Source organism: Quercus lobata, chromosome 6, assembly GCF_001633185.2.
Source record: "Quercus lobata isolate SW786 chromosome 6, ValleyOak3.0 Primary Assembly, whole genome shotgun sequence".
NCBI lineage: Eukaryota > Viridiplantae > Streptophyta > Magnoliopsida > Fagales > Fagaceae > Quercus > Quercus lobata.
The window spans coordinates 17990264-18015492 of record NC_044909.1 but is presented as its reverse complement, the minus strand read 5'-3'; the positions used below and the strand labels follow the sequence as shown (position 1 = coordinate 18015492).

The following is a 25229-nucleotide window of genomic DNA, read 5'->3' as shown; positions in this document are numbered from 1 at the left end:
AAAAGGAGGCCCAAAACGATGAAAATGGCTTGCAAGGAGGCTGTTGAACTCCAACGAATCAAAGCAAGACAAGAAAGCAGGGAGCCTTGAGCCAAGATCTGAGACAGTCACCCCTGGAGCCTCCTCCATTGTCATGTCTCCACTCTCAGGAATTAAAGAACTTTCAACCCTCTAGATGGTCTGAGGGATCCCTGCCTGAGCTTCAACAACCTGGACATTGGGAGCAAATTCCACGACTACCTTAGTAACTACGAATTCAGGATCCTTAGCACCTATGTCAACACCTGCAAAAGCAGACAAAGTCAAAAAAAAGGAAAAAAAAAATAATAATAAAGGTGGTGAAGTAAAGGAAAGCTAAAGAACTAGTATCAGCTCCCTGCAGAAGAGCCTTCTCCTGATATGGGGTAGCCACGTCAGCTATTGCGAGAGGCTCCTCCTCCTCTTCTTGCCCCTCTGACGTCCCGGAGGACTGTGTGAAAGAGCACAAAGCGCATTGGAGAAAAGGTGAAGAAACTTTGGCAAAATTGCTAAAGGAAGGGAAGGATATCAGGAGCTTCGCCATAGAAGGAGAAGGCAAGGAAGAAAATATGGAAGAGAGAGGGGGAAGATGTGAACTAAAAAAAATCGGAACCCTCTGACTCCAAGGAAGGGGTGGCCTTAGGGGCAAATTGGGCGCTAATTTGACCTAAAAAGGAAAAGAAACAAGAAATCTCAGAAAGAAAGGATAAGGGAGATAAGAATGGGCGCTAGCAAAGAATGGATAAGGCTTACCTGCTTGTGTAGATGAAGACGCACCCCCTAAGGACTCTTTGCCTAACGCAGGCTCAGTTGTGGGCTCAAGTGTCACAGTTTTAGTAGGACTGGGAGTCTACACGGGCTTGGGATCTTGAGGGACAGGAGGCTGGAGAGCTTCAGGGTCCTAAAGAGCTTTAGGAGAAAATAGCAGAATGGGCTAGGCATCCTTTGTTGTCTGCTTGACTTCCTCAGCCACGCTACTACTAGGGGGCTCCTCCTCCACACCTGAGGTAGCAATAGATGGAGTTGTCACCACTTCTTTCGCCATAGCACCACCGGTCACAAAAGGGGGCACCTCGACCTGCCAAGGAAAAGAAGAGTAAGAAAAAGTAAGTGGCAAGACAAAAAAAATATGTATATACACAGTACCAAAGTAAAAGGCACAAGTGAAAGAATGTCATACCACATCATCACCGAAGGAGTGACTTTTAGCTCCCTTGGAGTCTAACTTGCGCTTGGACTGCAAAAAAGGGAGCTATCATTCATCAATTTAAAAAAAAAAAGGGAAACACAACAAGAACACCAAAACGGGAGAGGCAGATGCAAAAACAAAAAAAAACAAAAAAAAGCCTTACCCTTCTCTCTCTCTCTCTCCTTCAATAGTCTTTTGTCTACTACGAGTATGCCCAGAGGGTCCTAAGGGAGATTGAGGTGTAATGTCAAAGGACCCCGAGGAACCTTGGATTGAGAAACTCCCAGGAACCTGAAAGACAGAAGACTCTACCTTAGTCTTCACTCTAATCTTTGGGATTAAGGGATGGCCAACTTCCTTTCCAACTACAGAGGGGTCCACTCTCTCGGGCTCCTCAGAAATGACTAGCTGCTTATGAGACCTAGCAGTTTTCCTCTTCTTAGTCTCAAGACCAGCCTCAGTACCCTCAACATTTTCTTCAAGCTCAGCCCTCTTAACAGCTTTATGTTTGATCTTTTTCTCTTTTCCTTTACCCATAGGAGTGGCAGCACCAATTGCCTCTGCCACCCCTCTCTTCATTGGAACACCAGAAGAAGTGCCCACAATGAGGTCACACCTTGACCAAGCATCAAGAAAATCATTCGCGTAACATACCCAACCACCCCTAGAGGCATGCCACTCCGCAAATCCTGTTTTGCTACTTATGTCAGCAGATACAATGCCAACAGTAGGGAGGGCCAAGCATCTGTTGAAGGTAGGGGCAGAGAAAAAACTAGGATCAGGAACCCTCCCAATCTTACTAGAACCAACTAAGTCTGAAAAGGACTTCTGAACTCTTCTCCAGTAACCAGCAAAGCCACTGGAAATGAAGACTCCTCTCTGAAAGTTTGGCACTACAAACTGGGGGCTCCTCCACGACCAATAAGAAAAGACCTGAAGCCTTAGGAACGAATCCAGAGAAGGGAGAGAAGGTACTGTTTCTTTAAACACCAACGGGATGTCCTAATCAAAACCAAATTGCCTGAGTACCCAGTGTGCCGAGTAGTGGGTGTACCTTGGACCACTTGATGAAGGCACTAAAAGCCATGAAGGACTGATACAAGCCAAGTACGCCAAACTGCCTTCGTCCTCACAACGCAAATCAAAGGTATTCCCTGGGGAGTTGAAAAAAGAAGCCAACACAGAATCGCAGGCGAACCCAGGGCTAAACTCTTAAGGAAAACGCCAACTCAAATGCCCTGCTTGATCAAACAACTCCACCAAATTGAAGCTACCACCATTTAAGTTGGCCCAGCGAAAGATGATGGGATGGCTATCAGTAGAATTGCCACACAGACCCTTAATCACATCTGAGGATCCTTGGAACTTATCCTACACAAAATTCAAACTCTTGCACTTCGCCAAAATAACAGAAGAAGGATCCCACATGAACACCTGGAGAATGGCATAGTGAAGGGACGAAGTAATAACGTAGCAAGAATTGCCTTCAACTTCATCTCCATAAAGCAAGTCTAATTGGAAGTAAACATGGCCTAAGAACATGGGGGCTAAAGGATACTGAGCACCCCGGGCCTATTTAATTGTCAAAGGAAAGAAAACAGACTTAACCCCATACCTGGTGAACTTACCGAATAAGAACTTACTGAACCAAAGTGCCAAGAATCCAACTCGCCTAACTGCCTTATTCTTCTCTAGAGAAAGGTTCATGACCCACTTGCCCATTCTAGCCGGTTTCCCACCGAAAGAAGCAATACGATCGCCGAAGTAACTAAAAAGCTTGTCTTCAACCTCGAGATCCTCGCTAGAAAGGTTGATGTCAAAGGGATTCTCATCACCGAATACTAGGAGGAGAAAATTATTGACCACATCCTCCAAAGTGATAGTAAGCTCACCAACGGAAAAGAAGAATGTGTGAAGAAAAGGGCACCAGCGACACATTAAGTGTCTCAGGCCCTTAGCGTCCCTAAAAACTTCAAGGTTCTTGGAAATTGCTACCGATTTTAGGATCCCAACGCACTCCAGACAACCGACGAATTCACCATCAGAAAGCTCCCTATCCACCCAAATGGGCCAACCGGTAATCTTCCCTGGAACAAAGTCAAAGAAAATGGAAACCGCCTCACAAGATCCCCGCCTAATCTAAAGATCTAAAATCTCCCTCGAATCTAGAATCTGGGCAAAACTGGCAAACCTAGACTGGCCGAAAAACACCTAAGTGTGAGGGGAAAAAAGGGTCTTACCGTCAGACACCTGAGGAAAAAACAAGCTGGGGTGTACCAAGGATCTCGTAAAGGGAAAGATAGGCGCTCCGCAACCTCCTACATCTCGCCCTGTGCAGACCCAGAGGAGCTTTCACTCTCAAAAGGACTAGAAGTACACTCCCTCCTTTTTCATGAGGAAGAAGAAGCCATGGAACGGCAAATGCACTGGGAAACAGGGAAGTCATAGGAGTGAAGAACAGAGAAGAAAGAACGGAGAAACAGAATAACTGGAAGGAAGAAGATAAGTTTGGAAATAAAGATCTTTGGAAAGTGAAAAGAAATTTTGAAATGACTACAATAATGGCGCAAAGAGTAGTTGAAGAAGACGATGTATAGAAAGACGCGCCAGTTGCCAATATTTATTTTTTTTGAAGAAGAAGAGAGTTATTGGCAGTTATTAATGGGAGTTACAAGGAATGTGAAAAGTGGATGGAGAAAGGCCCAAAAAACAACATAAAGGATTGAAATCATAAAGCGCTTAGGCTCCCAATAAAGGAAAAGGGGAGAGGCCCAAACCCGTTAAGGGTCCATAAGGAGAGACCTGGGTCCACAGATGGGCAAGTTTCGAGCCCCATGAAATAAGGGAGAAAAAAAAGCCCAACCCAGCTATCAAAGGTTAGGAAAATCACTGGGGAGCTCGGAAAAATAACAGGGCCAAGATACTTAGGAGTTCCCAGAAGCCTGGGATCCTCGGGTTGTGCAACAAAGCCAGGGTTGGATTAAGACATTTTAGAAGGGTGCCAAGGAACACAAGGAATGAGAACAGATAAATCCCTATCAGCTACCTAATGATGCAGAAAAAAGAATCAGAAAGCTTGGGAACTAACAATTCATAAACAAGGGGCTAGTACCTCAGGGAACCCAAAAAGAAGAACCATGAAGGAAGGTGGCTGGGAAACTTTCAACCTGGCAGGAAGGATTCAGCTCACTTGGGAAAAATGACAAAGGGAAAAAACAGCCAAAAGTTTAATCTGAAAATGTGGGATCTAGAAGCCTTGAAAGAAGAAGGACCAAAGGTTAGCTCTTTAAGGACACCCCAAAACGAAAATTCAGCAAAGGGCTTTTGAGGAAGAAACCCCAAAATAAGAAAGTAATGTTGCTAGCACAACATTGGTTCTGGTACCCAGGAGAGCAAATGGAGGAAATCAGTGGTACCCCGGGAACCCTAGAATGATACTATAAAAGGAGAAGCAGCCAACAGTGAAAAGCATCAGCAACAGTGAATTAGAGTAAAATCATTGAGAAAAACTATGTTAGAATTCAACAAAAGAGAGAAAAGAGAGGGAAATACCACCCGATATTCTCAAACAACCACTAGAAAACACACTCGGATTCAAAGGAATTCAAACTTTACAAGTCTTAAAGGCCTGAAGAGTCATCTAAGTCTGTGATTTTTGAACTTATTTGAACCTTGTAACATGTCCTGGTGAGCGTAGTGTATTACACCATTAATAAAGAAATGGAATATTTCACATTGTTTTAAGGATCCTTAACGCTTTATTTTTGTGCCTTTCTTTATCACTTCTTTCCTTCGTTGCTTCTTGCTGTTTAATGCATATATTTCTTATTTGTTAGCATGTATGTGTTGTAAGATTCGTGCTCTGTGCACCATCTGGTTTGAAATCAACCCATTTAGCTGCAATGAACCAAGCCTAATCCCTTAAAAAAACAAGTAAAAGGCCCAAGATCCTTGTTTCTACTTGGGCCTAAGTACTGTCCAAAAAAGGACCCACACAACCAATAAAGAGGCAATTACAAATGGAATTTAATAAATAAATTCAGATATAACTGTTAGATGAGATCCAAACTAAAGGGATCTTGCATTTTAATGATATGGTCAAAATCATTTATTTCATTTTGGTATAAGGTTGGCACACATTTAGATGAAACTATGATAATTTCATACAATAAGTGATTTGAACCAACGAAATACATTGAGGCTATGTAGCTGGATATAATAACTTAGAGGGTTTGTGCAGGATAGGAAGCTGTTTCCTTGTGACTTGTGAGTATGAGGTTGGTGTGGGGAAGTCAAATTAAAATATAGTTATAGTCTACATCCTCCTAAATTGTAATTATTGTGGACTTTCCCTTCAATAAGAAAATTGGGTATTAATAAAGTAAAGATAGGAAAAGAGGGCTCTTTTGACTAACAGTAACTATTGAATTTTTTTTTTTTTTTTTTTTTTTTTTTTTTTTAAGTTTGTCCTAATTTGTTGGTTTGTAAAAGACAATATTAGTGCTGGCTGCTGGCTACCGTACTTGACCAGAGTACATTTATTCAATTGCTGTGCAAGGGATGATCTTGGGTTAAAATGACATTCTACTCATCCATAGTATAAAAAGCCATCCTCCCATTTTGTGCATTTCTACTATCATCGTTAACCTGCAATCATCAAATTCCATGATACAATATCTCTTTCAGGCATTTCATTGAATAGTTACGTGCCTTATGCATAAATGATTCATATAATTCAAACAAATTACAAACAACAAACAAATATTGATGGGCTAAAATTCAATGTGCCAGAAGTTTAATTGTCCAAAAAAATAAACCAGACCTCGACTGCTTAAACATGTATTGGCAAAGCCAAGCCACCACCGAAAAACCAAAATAGACGTGTCCATGTATTTGAAGCTTGCAATTTTAATCACATCAAAGCAACAAAGGATACTTAAAGCTTAAGAATTTAATCCATCACATGTCCATTGGCTCCTTTACCAGAAAAGTTATTGGGGTATTTCACCAAAAATGTCTAAAGCATAGAGGATTCATAAGCTGAGCATTTTCAATCGAGCACTTTTGGGGCCAAACTAAATAAATCAAAGTTCAAGTATTTAACAATCCAAATCCAAATGCATGCCCAAATAATTAACCATGCCTAAGTCCAAAATCATACCATATATGTGCCAAAAATCAAACAAACTAAGCCTAAACTCAGTACATCACACACCTAAAATAAATAAATCAAAGCAAATTTGGAAGATCCACATACTTACTATTGATATCTACAAGTGCTACACTAGCAGATTAATCTAAATGTATATTGAGAAAGTTGGGCGCTCTCAACTTCTCCTAGGCCGTAGAATTTCGGGTTCCTTCTGTCTTGAAGGCTCTTCTGTTCCCTTAGGTAAGTGTGTTTTATCTATAGGGCTTGTGGGTTCTCTTTTCCTTTGGGGTTTGGGAAACACATCTCTCCTTCTCTACCATGGAAGATATAACAAAAGGTTGGAACCAGCTGTCCCTCTCTGACCAAGAGGGTAGTGGCTTCCATCTACGCAAAGAATTGGCTTCTGAAGAATTTATTCTCACGGCAAAGTTTTTTACAAAAAGAGTTTTAAACACTAAATCGTTGGCTAGAACTTTTAATCAATTATGGAGATCGAGAAATAACTTAGTTTTGGGCGATAACATTGTTCTTTTCATTTTAGATAATAAAATAAGAGTGGATTAAGTAATTGCAAATGAGCCTTGGAGTTTTGACAAGCACTTGGTGGTGCTTCAACTATATGATAAGGACACGCATATAGATGACTTAGCTTTTAATCAAGCAGCATTCTGGGTTTTAAGTTCATAACATTCCTATCAGGTTCGTGAGCAGAGAGGTTGCTAAAGGTATCTATTCTAATATTGGAAAGGTATGCGAGTCTGATGGTCTGAAAAGGGATGGGGGAGATTTTATGTGAGTTCAAGTTATCATTGACATATCAAAATCACCGTGTTGTGAAAGGATTATTTCTTTGGAAGATGGAAACAAAAAGTGGGTATCTTTTAAATATGATCGACTGCTGAACCTATGTTATTTATTCACGTATGATAGACTTAGGTTTTGCGTTTCCTAACCACTAATGCTCATGTTTCTATATTGATTCTTCTCAAAGTTTTGTTATCAATACTATTTTCATTTTCCTATTTGCATATGCTTTTTTTTTTTTTGAGAAACACATATGCTTTATTTGGTTATTATATAAATATGACTTTCAGGTATGTGACAAGTAGGCGAAGGGGAAAAATAAAAGATATATGACATGAATTTGAAGTGTAAAGGGTCATAAGTTCTGTGAAGCCAAATAGAAAAAGGATGACCATTGCTTTTTCTCGAGAACAAAGTAACGAATTAGTTTTGTGTATCTTTACAAGTTGGAAAGGCAAGTGTCTTGCCGTCCATACATTGTGGTGTTTTAAGGGCAAAAACAAAAGAAATATTAGGCACCTTCAACGTGGTTTGTAGCTTTTTGTATATGAACGAAAAGTTGATTGGTTTTTATGGTAGTCCCTACTGGAGCTTCATCTCCTCATGAAACTTGGAGATGAACTCCCATGTGTAATTTCTATTATTTAATTTTCTGAAATTAAAGGTAAGAGGACAGGATATACTTTAACTTCCATGGTAGACATGACAACTGCTGCTTCTAGAGGCATCCTCAAAGATCATTTTGGACCAACCTCTGGTTTGGTAAAGGTAAACTCTTAAGAAAAATAATTGGAAAGTGCTTAAGTATTTTCTTTTTCTTGCATTAAACGTGCTGAAGTTGTTCCAAACCAAAAAGTTTAGGGAACTGCATCTTCAAAATTACATAAAACTTACACTTCTGATTGTTTCGATGGAAAACATTGTGTAAAGATAGTTTTCCGTATTTTCCAGTGTTTAGTAGCATTAGAATAAATGAGTCAAATGAAAACTATTTTTAGTCAACATAAAAAGTGTGGCTTATTTTAACAGATCATTTTCCACTAATTGTTTTTGGAAAACAACTCTATCTCACAGCAAGTTAAATACGGAAAGTTATGAAATTGTTTTTCAACTCATTAAAAGTTGCTACCAAACATAGAAAAATGTGATAGTTTTATAGAAAATGTTTTTTGAAAAATGATTCATTTTCTAGAAAACATCATTGTTAAAACAAATTGAGAACTGACAAAATCTCATATTATCGAATAAGAAATTTGGGGTTCAAATACCGCCTACTCTAAAAACCAACTAATATTTTAGCCTATAAATAAAGAGCAAAAATACCATAAGCTAAAATTCAATCTTATTTATTAAAAAAAAAATTGAAGGCAGTGAGTTTTTAACCTATCTTATACACATTTATTATACTTCTAAAATATATTCTATAACTGCCCACTTCTACGAGAAATTATACAATCCTCATGGTGGACCACGTCACTTGTCCACCATTCCACTAAAAAACTCTCACTTGTTTAAAATTACTAAGTCAGTAATCAGTTTCTGTTTTAAAAAAATATTTGACTCAATAATTTTAAATAGGTTGGAGTCTTTTAATAGAATGGTAAACCACATCACTTGTCCACCATGAAAACCTTATTATTTCTCTACTTTTACACCCAGCTCTCAAAATTTTTGTTTTTGCTTTTGTTTTTTTTTTTGGGAGGGGATTATAAAAGCCACATTCATTCCATAATAATGGCCTTGGAGCCCACAATTAGGACTCAAAGTGAGATTGCACTATACAAAACCAATAAAAACTAATAACAAGTGCGCTTTACAGGATTGCGCTTTCGTCACTCACTAAACTTAGGACCCAAGATTGCTCTCTTAATACGCCTGGCCCCCAAGACAGCCGAAAGTGAAAACTGCTCGTCTAAGAAAACACTTCATTTCTCAACAGCTCCAATGCCACCATTGCCCCTTACAAAAACACCTTTTGCTTCTTTTTTCAAATCCATAGTGTACCATTTTGGTAAATTTCTAAGAAAGAAAAAGAAAAATCAATAGGGTATCAGGCTCCTTCCATAAAAACCATCCAAGTTCAGTCTATGTGATGCAAAATCTTCAAATAATTTATAACATCCCACCCTGCCTCCTGCTTCTTAGGCCTCTCCCTTCAAAGAACAGTTCATCATCACATTATACTAATACTAAGCAACATTTTAATGCCCCGCTCGAGCTTGGCAAAGAAGCTACAACACGCTAATAAAGCGTGGAAGAGCTTCACCATCACACTCCAATCCAAATTACACAAGCTCAAGATCTCCAAAGCCATAAAAACCACCACTCACCGCCTCCTTGCCATGCGTTGCTTCCGACTTCCTTTTCAAACGATACCCTCTCACTAAACCCTCCTATCAATACAGCCAACATTACTACCACCACAACCAGCCTCAAAAGAACTTTTCTGCTATACACATAGACGAGCTCTTTGATGAACCTGTGTCAGTGTATACCAAGAATATGCATGCTCACGCTGAAACAAGCAAAGGTAAAAAAGTGTTCAACGAGAAGGTTTTACCAACAAATACCAATAACATTAATAGTGTTGAGGATGCCTGGAAGGTGGTGGTTGCTTCATCACCGCATCTCCAAGTGGATGAAAGGGCAGAGGAATTCATCTCCAAGTTTCATGAAGAGATGAAGCTCCAGAAGGAAAGGTCAAATCTTGAGTTTCAGGAGATGTTAGCCCGCAGTGCCTAAAAATTAAATTTTTCATTCTTTTTTTTTTTACTTTCATATTTTCTTCTATCTTTCAATACAGAATATGAAAGTTATAACAGGTACTTGATGGTTTGAGATTTTCTCCTTTTTTTCTCACCTTGTGGGGTGGAGTGAAAACAATGATTTTGCAATGAGTATGATTATGAAAGTGTATAGCAACCCTGGGTTGTCTAGGGCTTCTTGTGTATTCTCGCCAATGATTCTTTTCATGTGGCTTTTTGAATTTGGTGATTTGATACATACATATGGGGAGTGCTTTGTTTAATTAGTGTGGAAAATAAAACAAAGTTGTTTGTATTTGAAGAACTTGCAATGCAATCATGAAAGTTTGTAATGATTAGCTGGCAAAGGCTTAAGAGTTCAGTGTATTTTATATTTGCAACTGCCTCTTTTTCAAACCAATGTCTGTAACCCTGAAATTAAGAAATACAGGATTCAAACAAAGTGACCACTTCAATTAAGGCCCCTAAACACTGAATTTCATAATTAATCAGTTCTATTAAGAGAGAAAAATAATTACTCCATGTTAATGATGATAAACACAAAGAATCTTAAAAAATTACTAAGAATCATACAGAAAAATGAAGTAAATCTTGGAACTCAAGAGTAGAAAATAATCTTACAAATTGCGTTATTATTTACTCATAGGTTGATTTAGTGAGTGGATATATCTGTAGTTTCAAGAATAAGAACTACTGCCAACGGGCTAGTAGCCTGATTGGCATCTACCCCCATCCTATAAGGGATAGCCATGCCAGAACTCCAACTAATTGTCATGCTGGAAGCTCCCATAAAGATTTTGCAGAAGACATTTTCCTAAGAACATTTAAGCCACAGCATATAACCCCCTATTAAACGGGTTGTTTCTCCAAAACCAACTACTCCCTAACCCCCCACAAAGAAAAGCTGCTGCTTTACAACATTTCTTTCACTTATTCTATTTTTTGGTTTAGTATTTCATTAACAAACGTAGACTGTTGTAACTTCTTTTCCCACAAATTACACAAAGTTTTATTAACATTAATGAGTTCATGAAAATACAGAATGTGCTCCCTATGATTTCCTCCTACATATATGCACATTAAACAAAAATCATAACAAATAGTTCATAGAGCCCCAACAACAGCAGATTTAGGAAATGATATCAAGTCTGCTTTGACAATATCCTAAATTAAGTGTTCCCAGCTCACAGAATCCAGCTAAAAGGCAAGTCTGGGACAACATTAGTGCAGAAAATCCTTCATGGGATCATCATGATGTATTCTTTTCATCCGATATGCCTCCATCTCCTCAGCAGTAACCTACAAAAGGCATTACATGATGTAAAAGACACAATGGAAAAGAAATTAACCAGATCCAAGACTTCACAAGTAATGGCTTAACAACAGTTGAATGATAATAAAGATACCTCATCATTCCATCTCACATTATACTTGCGCTTTCTTTCATCCTTCTCTTCCTTCTTCCTTTCGTCCTCCTGGCCAAACATAACATGCATAAGCAATAGCAATACATATAAAACCAATCATATCTCTGGTAAAAATTATGCAAACAATAATTTATATCTTCAATAATATTAAAAAAAATTAGAAGCAGAAGTAGAAAAGATCAAATGATCGCAAATTCACCTTTTTAAGGGCCTCAGTGAGTTGTTTTTGGTCAAGGAGCAAATCATCAGGTACATCATTTCCCCAAGTAGCAAGCCTTTTCTCCTCTGCTGGAACAGGTGTCTCTGCATGCAAGTTGAAGATCAAATCAGAATGCGAATGTACGTATTCATATCAAAACAAAAAGGAATTTACAAAACTCATTAAGAAGTGTCCATGTACAGGTATGGGTAAGACACGGTGACATAAGCAATTTTTGAGAAATTTAACATGACATAGCGGCTACGACACCAAAACGACACGGGTATGGCACCCCAAATGAAGTGTTTGTGCTTCCTAGAATATAAACAAGTAAAATCACTAAAGCACAGAGATTAAAATAAAGGACTGAAACTTGTGTTGAAATTTGGATTCCAATGAGAAACCAGTAGAATCATGTGGACTTTGATCAAATATAGGAAATGTCCGAAATCAGCAAATAAAAAAAATGTGAACTTTGTCAAGATAAATTTTGCACATAGAAAAAGTGAACATATATTCTAAAATTACAAATTAAAGGTTCTAACCTTCAGATGCTGCTTTACGATCAATGTTAGCCTTCATTAGGTCCGCTGCAGCTTCAGCAGCCTCAATTCCAGCTGCACCAGTGCAATAACTGTTCCGTATTGTTTGCTTACAGCACTTGTAACCCCATTGATGATCCTTCCACCATGAACCCCAAACACTTGTGTGGTTATTAATATACACATCCTCCTCATACTTACTTTTGGGAAGAGAAGTCTCCTTCAAAAATAAACCAAGAAATAAATAAGTTAAAATCCTCCTTTTGCATGCATCCAATATTAAAAACTGAAAAAAAAAGTAGGTAAAAAAACAACATAGAAAATGCTTCACCATTCTGTCCATTCAAAGTTCAAATGCGCTAGAACTGAATGGTCAGGTAAAAATTGATAATTAGTAGAAAGTGTGATTCAAAGCGAAATATTATTGTATCTCTTTGCATATCTATTCGGGGCAAGAATACTGATAAATATATAAATTTTGAAGGTCAGATGCCATGTGATAAAGGTTACAATTATTAATGTTCTTCGAAAGGAAGATACACCCTATAATCATTATAGAAAAAAAGCAATTGTACATATTTCCCACATTCCCCAGCAATTTCAAAAACCTGTTTATAAGTCTTTCCACTCATTGTAAGTACTAAAAACAGCAATTAAAAGCTCAGAAAGTTTCAAACCCAATCCAATTTCCTCAACCTCATCCTGACTCAATAAGGACAAATCAATTCCATGTTTCGTGAAAGTTCATTTCCCACATCTTCAGCAATCCTCTCTTTTTTTCCCTTCTTACTCGAAAAAGTGATTTCATAGAAATTATCAACCAGTCCCAAAACTTAAAATTGTTACAAATGACAGGACAAATTTAAAGACGATAAAATTGTTAGTATGAGTCACCTTTTATAAAAAATAAATAAAATAAAAAATGAAAAAGGGAAACAAATTATTGAATGTCTAATGCTATTTCACCCTAGATAGTGCTATATGATCAACAATTTCCACAAGCCAATCCTATGGGGATGGATTAAAGTTTTGCTGAATTAAATTATAAAAAGAAGATTTCAAAATATAATGCAGCTTGCCAGCATTATCATATTCAACTCTGCCATATTTTTCAAAACAAGACAAATTTTTTAAGAATGTGTTTAACAGAATGTAATACCAGGCCTTTTATAACTCTCCCAGCACGTAATTGTAAATATTTTGCTGAAAATACTATAAATAAAGGTAAAAGTTAGCTGAAATAATATATTGAAACTCATGAATAATACTAAAAAGTGCAATAAAACCCATAAATAATATCAAAAATAAACTGAATAGTAAAATAAATTGATAAAAATAATCTTTGTAAAACAGACACTTAATACCAGTTATAAAGCATTTAAAGTTTCTATGATAATTTCTTCTCTTCTTATTTAAAAAAGAAAAATGTTTCTATGATAATTTATTCTTCTACATTAACACTTACAGAAATAAATTGTACCTTAATAATAAGAACCCAAATATAATTTAAATTTCTCATTATCAAGCTAATTAATTATCTCTTACTTTATGTTTGAGAATTTATAAAATAACATAATAGAATGATCTTCTTTTCTTTTTCTTTTTTGAGCAAACATAATAGAATGAATTTTTTTTTTTTTTAAAGAATACTAAGTATTTTTAACACACACACATGGGGTGAGGAGAGAGTGTCTTAAAGAAACTTACAGTGGTGTATATCCAAAATAATAAAATAAAATTGATAGGTCATTAAAGAATGAAAATGAAGTTTCTATCCAAAAAATATATGAAGTGGAATATGGGTATTGTTTTTTATATAAGATAAAAATTCTACTCTAACTTAATCACTACAAGAAAATATGGCTATTTTTAACAGTTGAAACCGTCGAAAAAGGTATTAGAAACCGTTAGAAAAAAAGTATTTTTGACAGTTAAAATGACTATCGAGAAACATTGATAAAAACCATGTCGAGCATATTTTTCTACGACTTATGCAACCATTGAAAAAAGTGTTATACCTTTATCAACGGTTACTAAACTTTGAAGTATTATTGAAATCTGTTGAAACGTATAGACATAAATGTAGATTAATGTGTGCTTATTACTTTTATCCGCAAGCACTCAACCGTCGGTAAAGTGTATCTTGAAATAATTTTCAACACTTTATAACCATTGAATTAAGTATTTTCTTTTAAAAATAAAAAAGAAATTTGGATATGCTCTTTCACATTGATCAAAATTTAATAATATGATTCAAAATATAATCCACATTGAAAATTTTAAATACTTTCTCATCTAGTCACAACGCTCAAGACTTTGCTAACAATGTTTGAAAGTCCTATATACAAACAGAAAATAGAATTCAAAAAGAGGGACAACAAATATTTATGCCAAGATTATTTATTAGCTGAAACAAATAATATTGTATAAAAAAAATAAATATATATATATATATAGAGAGAGAGAGAGAGAGAGAGAGAGAGAGAGTGTAACACCCTAAGTTTTTCTCTAAATATATGTGTATATTTTTAGTGAGGGCATTTTTGTAAAATTGTTAATAAGATATTTGTTATGTGTGGTCCATAACCTCCCCCATCTATCACCACATGTGAACCCCCCCCCCTCCCCCCTCTTCTCTTTTCATTATCACGGTTACTCTCTCCTTCCTACCTCTTATTCATTCTTTTCTTCCCCAATGATGACCGAAACTCAAAGCTCCCATATCCTGCATAATTTCTTTCCCCTCTCTAGTCGAAATCTCCTTGTTAGGGAGGATTATGTCTCCATTGATTCTCCTAGCATAGCCAAAACTCCATGAGATTTTGAAGTGCAAGAGATCCAAGGTAAAAATCTAAGGTTTCTCTCAATTTCTTCTATGAAATCCTTTGGTTTTTGTTAGTTTATGATGTTTATGGTAAATACTTGATCGGTTTGGTGAGTATTGGAAGATTAGAGGGTTATGAGGATTTGGGCAGCAAGAGTTTTTATTAAATCCAAAATTTCAAACTATTTGGGGGTGTTTGCTTTGATGGAGTATTTTGATTGTCTATTTTACTAATAGGTATTTGAGGTTTGGTTTCCTAGAGCAACTATATGGGTTTTTTTGTTGCATGAGTTGATTCCAAAGTGTTTCCTTTGTATTTGAATGGCTTTGACATATGTGAATGTAGGCATGTGCTTGTTGCATGTCAAGTGTTTGGTAAATTGCCTATATGAGTTAGAGCATCGAATTTCTTAACTTGTGTTGTGATGACAATTATATGAGGTTATTGGTTGCATTCATAGTTGTTATCATGTGCTAAAACATGTAGCTTTGAGGTTAATCAAGTCTAAAAGTTTTTGGCATAGTATTAAGATTATAGTAATTTTATTTTGGAATTGTAAATCTGTCCCTGACAGATTTGAGTAAGCTGCATTACATGATTTTTAATAAATTATAAAAAATTTATTTTTAGCCGAATTTTTAGTGGTACATACTAGACATATAAAGGCTTCTCCCTATTTAAATTCAAGCTTTTTGGATAATGCTAAGTGGACCAATTATAAAAAGGGATGACCTGTTGGAAGTTATCTGAAAGTGTGATTAGGATGCTGAGACTTTAAGAAATTTACTCCAAGCTTTTATTGTGTGGTTTAGCTTATAAGTTCATATGTGCTTTCTTTGACAAGTGTTTTACTTTGGCTAATTTTATCATGGTTTGGTAGCGACATACTTTGTATCAAGTTGGTAAATGCACATTGTTTGCGGTAGGGAAATTAAATGCTTTGGTTGTGTTATAGTCCTATGAGTTTCTTGTATGCTTGTTTGGTTCCTATTTGGGTAGGGGTACTTGTCTTGAGATGGTCAAGCTAGGCTTTAGGGCCTTAGGTTTGACTTTTGAGGAAATCCTTTCCGACTTATGGAGACAAATTTGATAGCGTAATTTTGTAGTAGGCCATGTTATTAATAGGCTTGATAATTGTGTTTCTAGGTTCCAAGGTACTTGATGATGGACCTAGTGATGAGATTGGTTGATTTTATTTTGAAAAGTACTATAATGATGCATATTTAATAAAGGGTTGTACTATATTAGGGTTGTACTATATATCATGGACCTAGTAATATAATCATGCATATTTTTGAAAAGTTCTGAGTTTTTCTTTTTTTCTTTTTTAAAAACATAGTTGTTCTCTTGAAATATATATATATATATATATATACACATATATTCACATATGAATACACATACATATATATATATATATGTATCTATATAAGTATACATACATATATATATATATATATATATATACGTATGTATATGTAAGTGAACACTCTATTTTCTTTCCTTCAAAAAAGAAACAAATGTTTTTTTCTCAAAAAAAAAAAAAAAAAAAAAACACAGCAGCTACAGCTGGAGGTGTCCTTTGCCATGGTGGCAAGAATTTAAGGCACAACAGGTAGTGGTTGAGGGAAATATGAGACAGGGCAGTAGCAAAGCTGAAGAAAGACGATGGAGACCTCCCCCTTCGGGGTTGGTTAAAATTAATTTCGACGGTGCTGTGTTTGCAAAGGAGAATAAGTCAAGGGCTGGTGTGGTTGTAAGGAATGAAGAAGGGCATATCACTGCCTCCTGTACAAAGAAATTACAAGCTGCATACGACGGAGGTGAGGTTGAAACAATATCAGCAGCTGTTGCTCTTTCATTTGCTTCAGAAATTGGCATAAAACGAGCCATTCTAGAGGGTGACTCGCTGTAAGTGATAAAATCTTGAAGGAAAAATGTCAAAGTTTTATCCCCTACTGGTTTGTTGTTAGAGGATGTGATGGCTTTGTCTCAAAATTTTGATGAATTACTATACTCTCACACCATGAGAGGCGGTAATCAAGTAGCGCATAGTTTGGTTAGGTATGCATTAGGCATTCCAGATTTTTTAGTGTGGATGGAGGATGTTTCACCACCAATACTTTCTATTTTACAAGCCGATTTGATAGGCTTACATTAATAAAATTTTGAAAAGTATTGAGTTTTTCTTTTCTTTTCTTTTTTTTAAAAAAAAAACATAGTTGTTCTCTTGAAATATATATATATATATATACACACACATATGAATACACATACATATATATATATATATATATCTATGTATGTATATAAGTATACATACATACATACATACATACATATATATATATATATATATAAACGTATGTATATGTTAGTGAACACTCTATTTTCTTTCCTTCAAAACAGAAATAAATGTTTTTTTCTCAACAAAAAAAAAAAAAAAAAAAAAAACACAGCAGCTACAGCTAAAGGTGTCCTTTGCCATGAACAGTACAATATTTACACATGGACAGTCAAGAAGAAAAAGATAACAATGCACATATGTAGGTTTATATACATGCATAGAAGAATGGGAACTATTTGTTTTCTTTCAAAATCAATAAACATTTTTTTTTTCTTTGCCTTTGGCTCAAAAGTGGTTTTTGCACAAAAAAAAAAAAAAAAAAAAAAAAAAAGGAAAATAGTAGTTACGACTGGAGGTGTCTTTTGCCATGAAAAGTACAATATTTACACATGAATGGCTAAAAGAAAAGGGTAATAATGCGTATAAATATGTTCGTATACATGTGTATACATATACGTAGATGAATAAACACTATTTTATCACAAAACATTTTTTTTTCCCTTCCCTTTTGGCTCAAAAAATCATTCTTGCAGAAAAAAAAAAAAAAAAATATGGCACAGCAGCTACGGCTTGAGGTGTCCTCTACTATGAACAGTGCAATATCTTCACATGAACAGTTAGGAAAAACATGTGCACACATAAAAAAGTGACAATAGACAACCCCTTTTATGTAGAAAATTTCTTTTAGGCATGAACCTTTTACAAAACAATGTCCATAGTTAACTAGTCCTTCTTTCACATGTGATATTGGTACCTAAAATTGAATGACCTTTTGCACAAATAACAACGACACTTATAACTGAACAAATCACAACTAAATAAGTTTTTCTATAACTGAATAATTTCACATACATGAATAGTAACAGCACCTATCGCTAGAAGAGCTTTTTTCCTCCTATTACATGCAAAAAAAAAAAGTCTTTATAACTAGAGAGTCTCAAAACATGTAGTAACACGTTAGATACATATTACATCCCAACAAAGTTGCCCACTAGAAAAAATAAACTAAAGCATGAGTAGCCTAATCCAATAAGCCGCCAAGGGTTTCTGCGGAGGAGGAGCCACCGCTGGTGGGTAAGGACAGCATGATGGAATTCTTTTGACTTGTCAAAAGGGATAGTTCTGCTTACTTCGCTGCAATTTCTTTCAATAAATCTAAAATCTTCACCGCAAGCTCAACCAACTTTATCTCACCATCACGAATGATGCGTGAGACAGCAATAGTTTTAAGCCAATTAAGAATGAACCCAACATCAAACTTCATGGATTGTAACTCACTAAGTACATCCTTCCACTCAAGTACTTTATGCAAGTTGAAACTCTTGAGGGGTGTGCGTTCTATGTCAAGCAAAACCGCAACAAAGGATTGGAACATCACCTTCCTCACTGCATTACCATATGTGCACCTAGACATAAAATCTGGATGCTTTGACAATATTTTCTCCAGCAATGGCAGACCCTTAACGGGAACATCAAACCACTGAAATTTCACTGTGGTTCTCGAAAGTGTATAGAAGTCCTTGACAAATTTGTCGTTCTCCCTTTCTTGATTGAACATCTCTATGAAATCTTGAACATTAACCCCCTTAAACGCAGCACTTGATGGCTCTCCTTCTACAACTGTCAAACAAGATTGGCGGAGTTAATCTATTTGTCAAAGAAACAAAAAGGAAGTTTTTCTTTATAAGGCAAGCCAAACATAAATCTTTAGATATTATTGAAGCATGGGCAGTAGAAGCCGTACCTGTGGTTTTTCTGCTCTTGGGAGGATCAAGGTCAAATGTGGGCATGGTAGGTTCACTTATAATGCTTTCTCCAGCCGCACCAGCACAAGCAACTCCTTCAAGTGGCAGCAAGGGATCAGTAACACCCCTTCCAGTTGCGTCACCTTCAGCAACTTCCTCAAGGACCAACGAAGGTACACCGGTCTCTCTTTCAACTACACTAGCATCAACAACACCGCTAGGCGCTGGCAAAGGGTTAACAACAACCCTAATCTCACCAATTTCCACAATTTCCATGTGTACCATTGAGGAATCAGCAACATTACCTGTGATAGAAATGCTATTAGCAGCAGCAGAAACATAGGATGATAAGGAGGCGAGTAGCAGAAGGTTACCAGAACCCATGGTGGTGTCCATAAAGTCACCAACACGATCTTTAGATTAGGTTCTCTCACAGTCACTAGACTAATGTGGCAGCTGACAGCAAAAAAAAATGTCAGTATAAGAATAAAAATATATATAATAGTAACAATAATAATAATAAAAAAGGGGAAGAGAAGAAGAGGAGTTTAAAGGTTAAGAATTTACCTCTTCTTAGGAGCTCTCAACATCAGGTCTAATAGCTTTCACCCTATGAGCAGTGGTTTTTCTCCTATATATCCTTGCCTCAAAATCTGGGCTCAAGAAAGGAACAATCTCGATAGTCGGCACCAATGGAGGCCCGACAGCCTCTACCATTGGAGTTGTAAGGGCAAGACTTGTATCCCTAACCAGAGAATCATGCAGCACAATCACCAGAGACTTGGATTTATCTTTCTTACTGCTACCAACATCATGCTCTATCTTAGACCTTGTCCTCCTAGAAACACTTCCAGCTGGAGGAGTTTCATTTCAAGCCCTTTTACTTGGTGTCCTATGCTCCTCTATTTCGGGTTTAGGGGCTTCCACTATCTTATTCTACTTGCTCCATTCTTCTGGAACATCTTCACCATAGACGACCCAACCATCAAGGTCAGAATGCCATTCAGCGAAACTTATTTTCTGCCTAGCTGCCCACGAACAAACAGCCTGAGTATTCAAAACCAAGCACCGATTTGGAGGAATATCATTCCTTGGAGGGCCAATTGTCTCCCTTTCGTGCTTTCGGCTAGCAACAAAGTCAACAAAGGTGTTCATTACTTTTTGCCAGTAGGTACACATATTTCGGGTAACACGACCTTCCCTTCACCTACATGGGATCAACACATCCACCTCCCTCTCACACCAATATTCCATGGCCGAACCATGAAGTAAAGGCTCTCAAATATCATACTCCATATCATTAATTATAGGCACATCTTGGTCGAGCCCGAATTGGCGTGACACTCTATGAGGATTGTAATTCACGAGGCTAAAACCTGAACTTTTAAGGCAAGGGATTAACAATGGGGAAGTAATGAGCAGAAAATTCAAAATCTTGCTGCCATCCCCTAAGTTAAACATTTGAGAATCAGGCATCTGAGGATGAGGACGATGATGGTGATGATGCTGATGCTGATGCTGATGAGGATGATAATGCTAGCTCTTCCAGTGCTGACAAGATGTCTACTTGATACTCTTACCCTTTGTCACTCGTGACAAAAAAGGGGAGTAGTTTTGATATAAGAGTAGTCATACTCTTAGGGGGAGGGTTAGTATAGGAGATTTTTGTTAGGGGAAGTGTTCATATTTTGAGGGATGTAGTGAGGACTTTCTGTATCTTTTTCTTTTCTTTCTATTTTAGATACATTGTTCATGTACCATAGATCTTGTGATCATGTTGTGATAGCAAACCTTGTACTTGTTGATATATATATATATATATATATATTTGAGGTTGTTATTACAGTCCTTTCACCTATCTTTACATGCGTTGTTTCTTTTCTTTCTTAATACACATGTTTCTTATATATTGTATGCAATCTATTAGTTCTATTTCACACTAAGATGACGTGATAAGTTTTGTTTAAAATGTTTCAGAAATACAGGTTGTCAAAGTCTACTTGCCATAAACTCTCTTCTTGCAAAGTTTTTCAAGAGTTTGTGTTAAGATAGATTTTATTGTATTCAACAAGTGAGTATGAGTTGAGTGATTTATGACTTATCTCATATGTTCATTTTTTTGTTGTGGTTTTGTCACAGATTGCCAAAGGGAGAGATTATTAGGACATATAGGATTCAATGTTAGGAACATATGTTAACATTTTATGTAATTGGCTAATCCTTTGACAAAACGCACTTTACTTGTAATGGATAGATCTAGGATGTGTTTAATGCTTCAAGAAACAAGGTTTCAAGTTCAAGTGTTAAAACCATGCAAGTCTGTCCAAGAATCAAGTGAGAAAGTGCAGGATTTTAAAACTCTACAGCTAGCATCTATCGAGGTTTAAAAGCTGCTGAAGCCCGTGGCTTAGCAGCTAGCTCGATATCGAGGTTTATGAAGTTCAGTTTTTCAAGCTGATTTTCATCCAATCCGTGAATGTATATTAGGGCTTTCTTTTCTCATAACCCTAAAAATATATAAGGATTATTTTTAAGGCCGTAAAAGGTTATGAAAAGTTGCAATAAAGCAGAATTCCACAAGTGTGAAGAAAGGTTTGACCGAAAACCTAGTTTGCCCTAATTCTTCTTTCTCTTGAAAAAGCTGCTGTGTTTGTACACCGTAGGGTTTTGTGACCAAACAACTTCATGATCTTCATCATGTGATGAACAGAAGAACTTTGCACCTAACATCCTTCTCAAGTTGGTGATTAAGTCGCGTACTGGGATTCGTGCAATTGGTTAGTCATGTACTGGGAACCGTGCATTGAAAAAGAGAGATTGTCACAACAGAACAAGTCCAATTAGGTATTAGGGTAAGGGTTCAACTGTAGGTTGGTATAAGGTACTGGGATTCCTTTACTTGTAACCGTTTGTTTTGATAATAGTGGATTCATGGGAGTGGGGTTTTTACCGGGTAGGTTTTCCCCATTGGTAAACAAATCACCGTGTCAATTTAATTTTCACTGCATACTTAGTTATTTGGTGATTTGTTTGTGCTGCCACGTATATTGCATGTTAATTTGATTAATTAAATAACTTGGCTAATTAATCAATTAATTCATCACAATAGGTCAATACATTCTTGGCCTATCAGACATACCTTGGGAAAGCTTTATGGCAAGGCGAAAAGTGAAGGGTTTGATGAACTAAGCGGGGTCGCAACTAAAGATGCATTTACTCAACCACATTGCTAAGAGTGCAACCCTCCCAATTGCACAACTACCAAGCTTCTTAAATGCAAGAATCCACGAAGAAAACCTGGCCCTTTGACCACTGGGCGATGCCGCACGACCCCCAAATGCCTTATAAAGTCTCTCTTCAATTTTAGCCTCTTCTCTATCCAACTCCAAATCCGTTGGATTCAACCTCCCCATGCTTGGCAGTAAGAATAATCTCTCTACATTTTCAAGGGTGGCAGTGGTTTCACCCCAAGAAAAAAAGAAAGTATGGAATTCTGAGCTCCAACGACGAATCAAATACCGCAGTGCGATAATGTCCCTGAATACATGCCACCCTCGAGACATCAGTACCGCTTCAAAAATGTGGGCATCGCGAAGAGCCTGACAAAATCCATCATTCTCAATTTCCTTATCAAGCCAATCAGACCAACCATTGATCAATCTATTGGGACACAAAAATTGCACTGGTGAAGGCAGAAGCTCCTTCCGCTAGAGGCACAAATCCATAACCCCAGATGCTGCAGGTACCCATGCAATTTTGGGATTGGGGGCTTCACCCCTTATATTCCATTAAGAAGGAGCATCAGATGCACCAATGTCAGTCGGAACCATGGGAAACAAGGGAGAAGAGCAATACCATGAGTCTTGCAACGGTAGGAGCGATTTTCTAGCGATTTCGACATCAACGGCAATGGGTGCTTCCTCTTCTTCAGCCATGAACACAACTTGATGATGGAAGCCTCTCAAACACAAATAAAAGGGAGAAGAAAAGGAACAACAGAGGAGGAACAGAATGGTTCCTTCTTTCTTTGCTCATAACAGCCAAATATATATATATATATATATATATGAGGAGAAGTTTTTCCCTCTCCTCTCTGTTGCCGAAAATCAAGAAGGGAATATGTGAAGAAAGAAATTTTATCTCTTTTTCCCTTTTGGTGGTGCTGAAACAAGGAAGAAGAAGGTGAAACCCCTCTCTCTCTCTTTTATTTTTTCTTTTCTCCCTTTCTCTGTTTCTCGGCATTCACAAAAATTAATGGGGAAAGGGCAAAATTAACTCCTTACATTGCACTGAGAAACATGAAACCCAGTCTTGAAAAGACATGCTAAGGGGCTGCAGTTATAACAAGTAACAATAACCACCTTGGTATTTGATATGAGGTTTTACAAGGGTTCACACATAACACCACAAACGATCATTATTTTTCAAAAATATATGTATATATATATAAATAAAAAATAAATAATAAAAGATAAAAAAAAATAATAAAAATAACTAAATGACAAAATAATAACAACAACAATGTATACTCGTATATGTAAATATGAAACATATATGTATATGTATATATATATGTATACACAAATGTATATATATATATATATATATATATAAAAACAAACATATATGTATATAGCAATGATGACAACAACAACAACAACAATAATAATAATAGCAATAATAACAATAATAACAAAAGCACTCGCACGTGTGATCCAAATATTTTTCTTTTCAAAAAATATAGTAAGAATCTGATCGCACGTGACTCAGGGGGCCAAAAAAATGTTGAGGGAGAAATTGATGCCTCTGAATACAATGTCGGGAAGTCAAGCCGAAACTCGGCTATGAGCTCTTGAGATGGTACCCAAAGGCTTTCGGTGTGATGACAAGCCTATCCAAGCAAGAAACAAAGGCTGCACTTGACAAAACAGCAACAAAAGCCCAATGAAAATACTTTACAATACTTAATTAGTACGTTAGTGGTCCTGTTCAGATAGTACAAGGGAAATGAATTCTCCAACGGTAAGGGTGAAATTACACTTAAGTCCAAAAAGATAAATTCTCCAACGGTTAGGGTGAAATTACATAGTCCAGCAGCCAATGATTAAATAAATTTACGAAAGTGTTAACTCCTGGGTGTCCTTGTATGTCTCGGTCAGGGGAATTTACTGTACTTTCGGCCATCATTACATCAATGTGAGGGAAGAGCTCGATTGTTACAAATACATTATATCCTTCAGCAGTAAAACAAAAAGTAAAAATTAAAGGTTCCATGGGAAGAAGAAAAGGATTAATTGGCATGGTGTGAAGGGAGAGAGGGATCCCGGCTCAGTGCAGCAAGTATTAAATTAAGATTTTGGTGAGTGTGTGTTCATAAGGCATGAATGAGGTAATGTGGGCTGTTTTGAGTGAGTGGGATAGGATTAATACTGAGGTTAAGGCTTTAGTGAGTAGTGGGCTATTTCTGACTAATTGGGAGACATTTATGAGCTGTGATTGTGTAAAGGGGGGAAAAGAATATCTGAGGTTAGGTAAGTGTGGTCTAAGGGGAATGAGTGGTGAGCTTAAGGAGAGCTAAACCACAAGCAAAAATGGAAAACAAATCAAGAGTTTCAGAGGGAGTAGCTGTGTGTTTGTGGTCTGAGGTGCTTATGTTTTTATAATGGAGTTTTAGAAAAGTATTAATTAACAAGAATCCAAAAAACATAGGACCGATCAAAGGCAAGGAATCAAGGTTAATCTTCCTAGGATTTGGCCAGAAGTAGGAGATTTACTTTAGGGGTTGCCTTGCTTCTTTGGGTAATATATGACACATGATTGGATTTTGGAGTGTTTTGCATTAAATGCTAGGATTTCTGGGGCTGAGTTTAACCAATGGGATTAAGGCATGTATCAAGAACGAATCCTAATGCTACAACTGAGATTTGGACCCCAAGAAGTAGGATTCAACACCCCAAGCCAGGTGTCAAACACTAAGTCCACTTTAGGGGGTTTCGCTAGAGATCCCTTTATGCCCTCCAAACCACATGTTCCCAATTTTTCCCCTTTAGGATTCATAGGCTTGGCACATGAATCATGTTTTGAACGTTTTTGACATTTATAGCGTCAATTTGTTGAGGTTTGGATAACTTGGTTTCAGCTCTCTTTCCGTTGGAGGTATAATCTTGAGGAAGATGATGGAGTTCCATCACCCTTTAGACTTCAACTGATATCATA

At 36.8% G+C, this 25229-nt stretch overlaps 1 protein-coding gene and 1 pseudogene across 1 annotated transcript; one reads left to right on the top strand and one right to left on the bottom strand.

Moving 5' to 3' along the window:
* Window positions 1-9031: 9031 nt before the first annotated feature.
* LOC115950741 lies at window positions 9032-10238 on the top strand (annotated as a pseudogene).
* A 690-nt stretch (window positions 10239-10928) lies between these two features.
* On the bottom strand, window positions 10929-16814 carry LOC115949927 (pre-mRNA-splicing factor SLU7-like). Its single transcript, XM_031067188.1, has 6 exons — window positions 16727-16814; window positions 13256-13299; window positions 12100-12316; window positions 11555-11658; window positions 11335-11403; window positions 10929-11227 (listed from the first exon to the last, which is right to left on the bottom strand). The coding sequence occupies exons 1-6, from the start codon at window positions 16812-16814 to the stop codon at window positions 11150-11152; spliced, it is 600 nt and encodes a 199-aa protein (XP_030923048.1). The 3' UTR covers window positions 10929-11149.
* Window positions 16815-25229: the final 8415 nt, after the last annotated feature.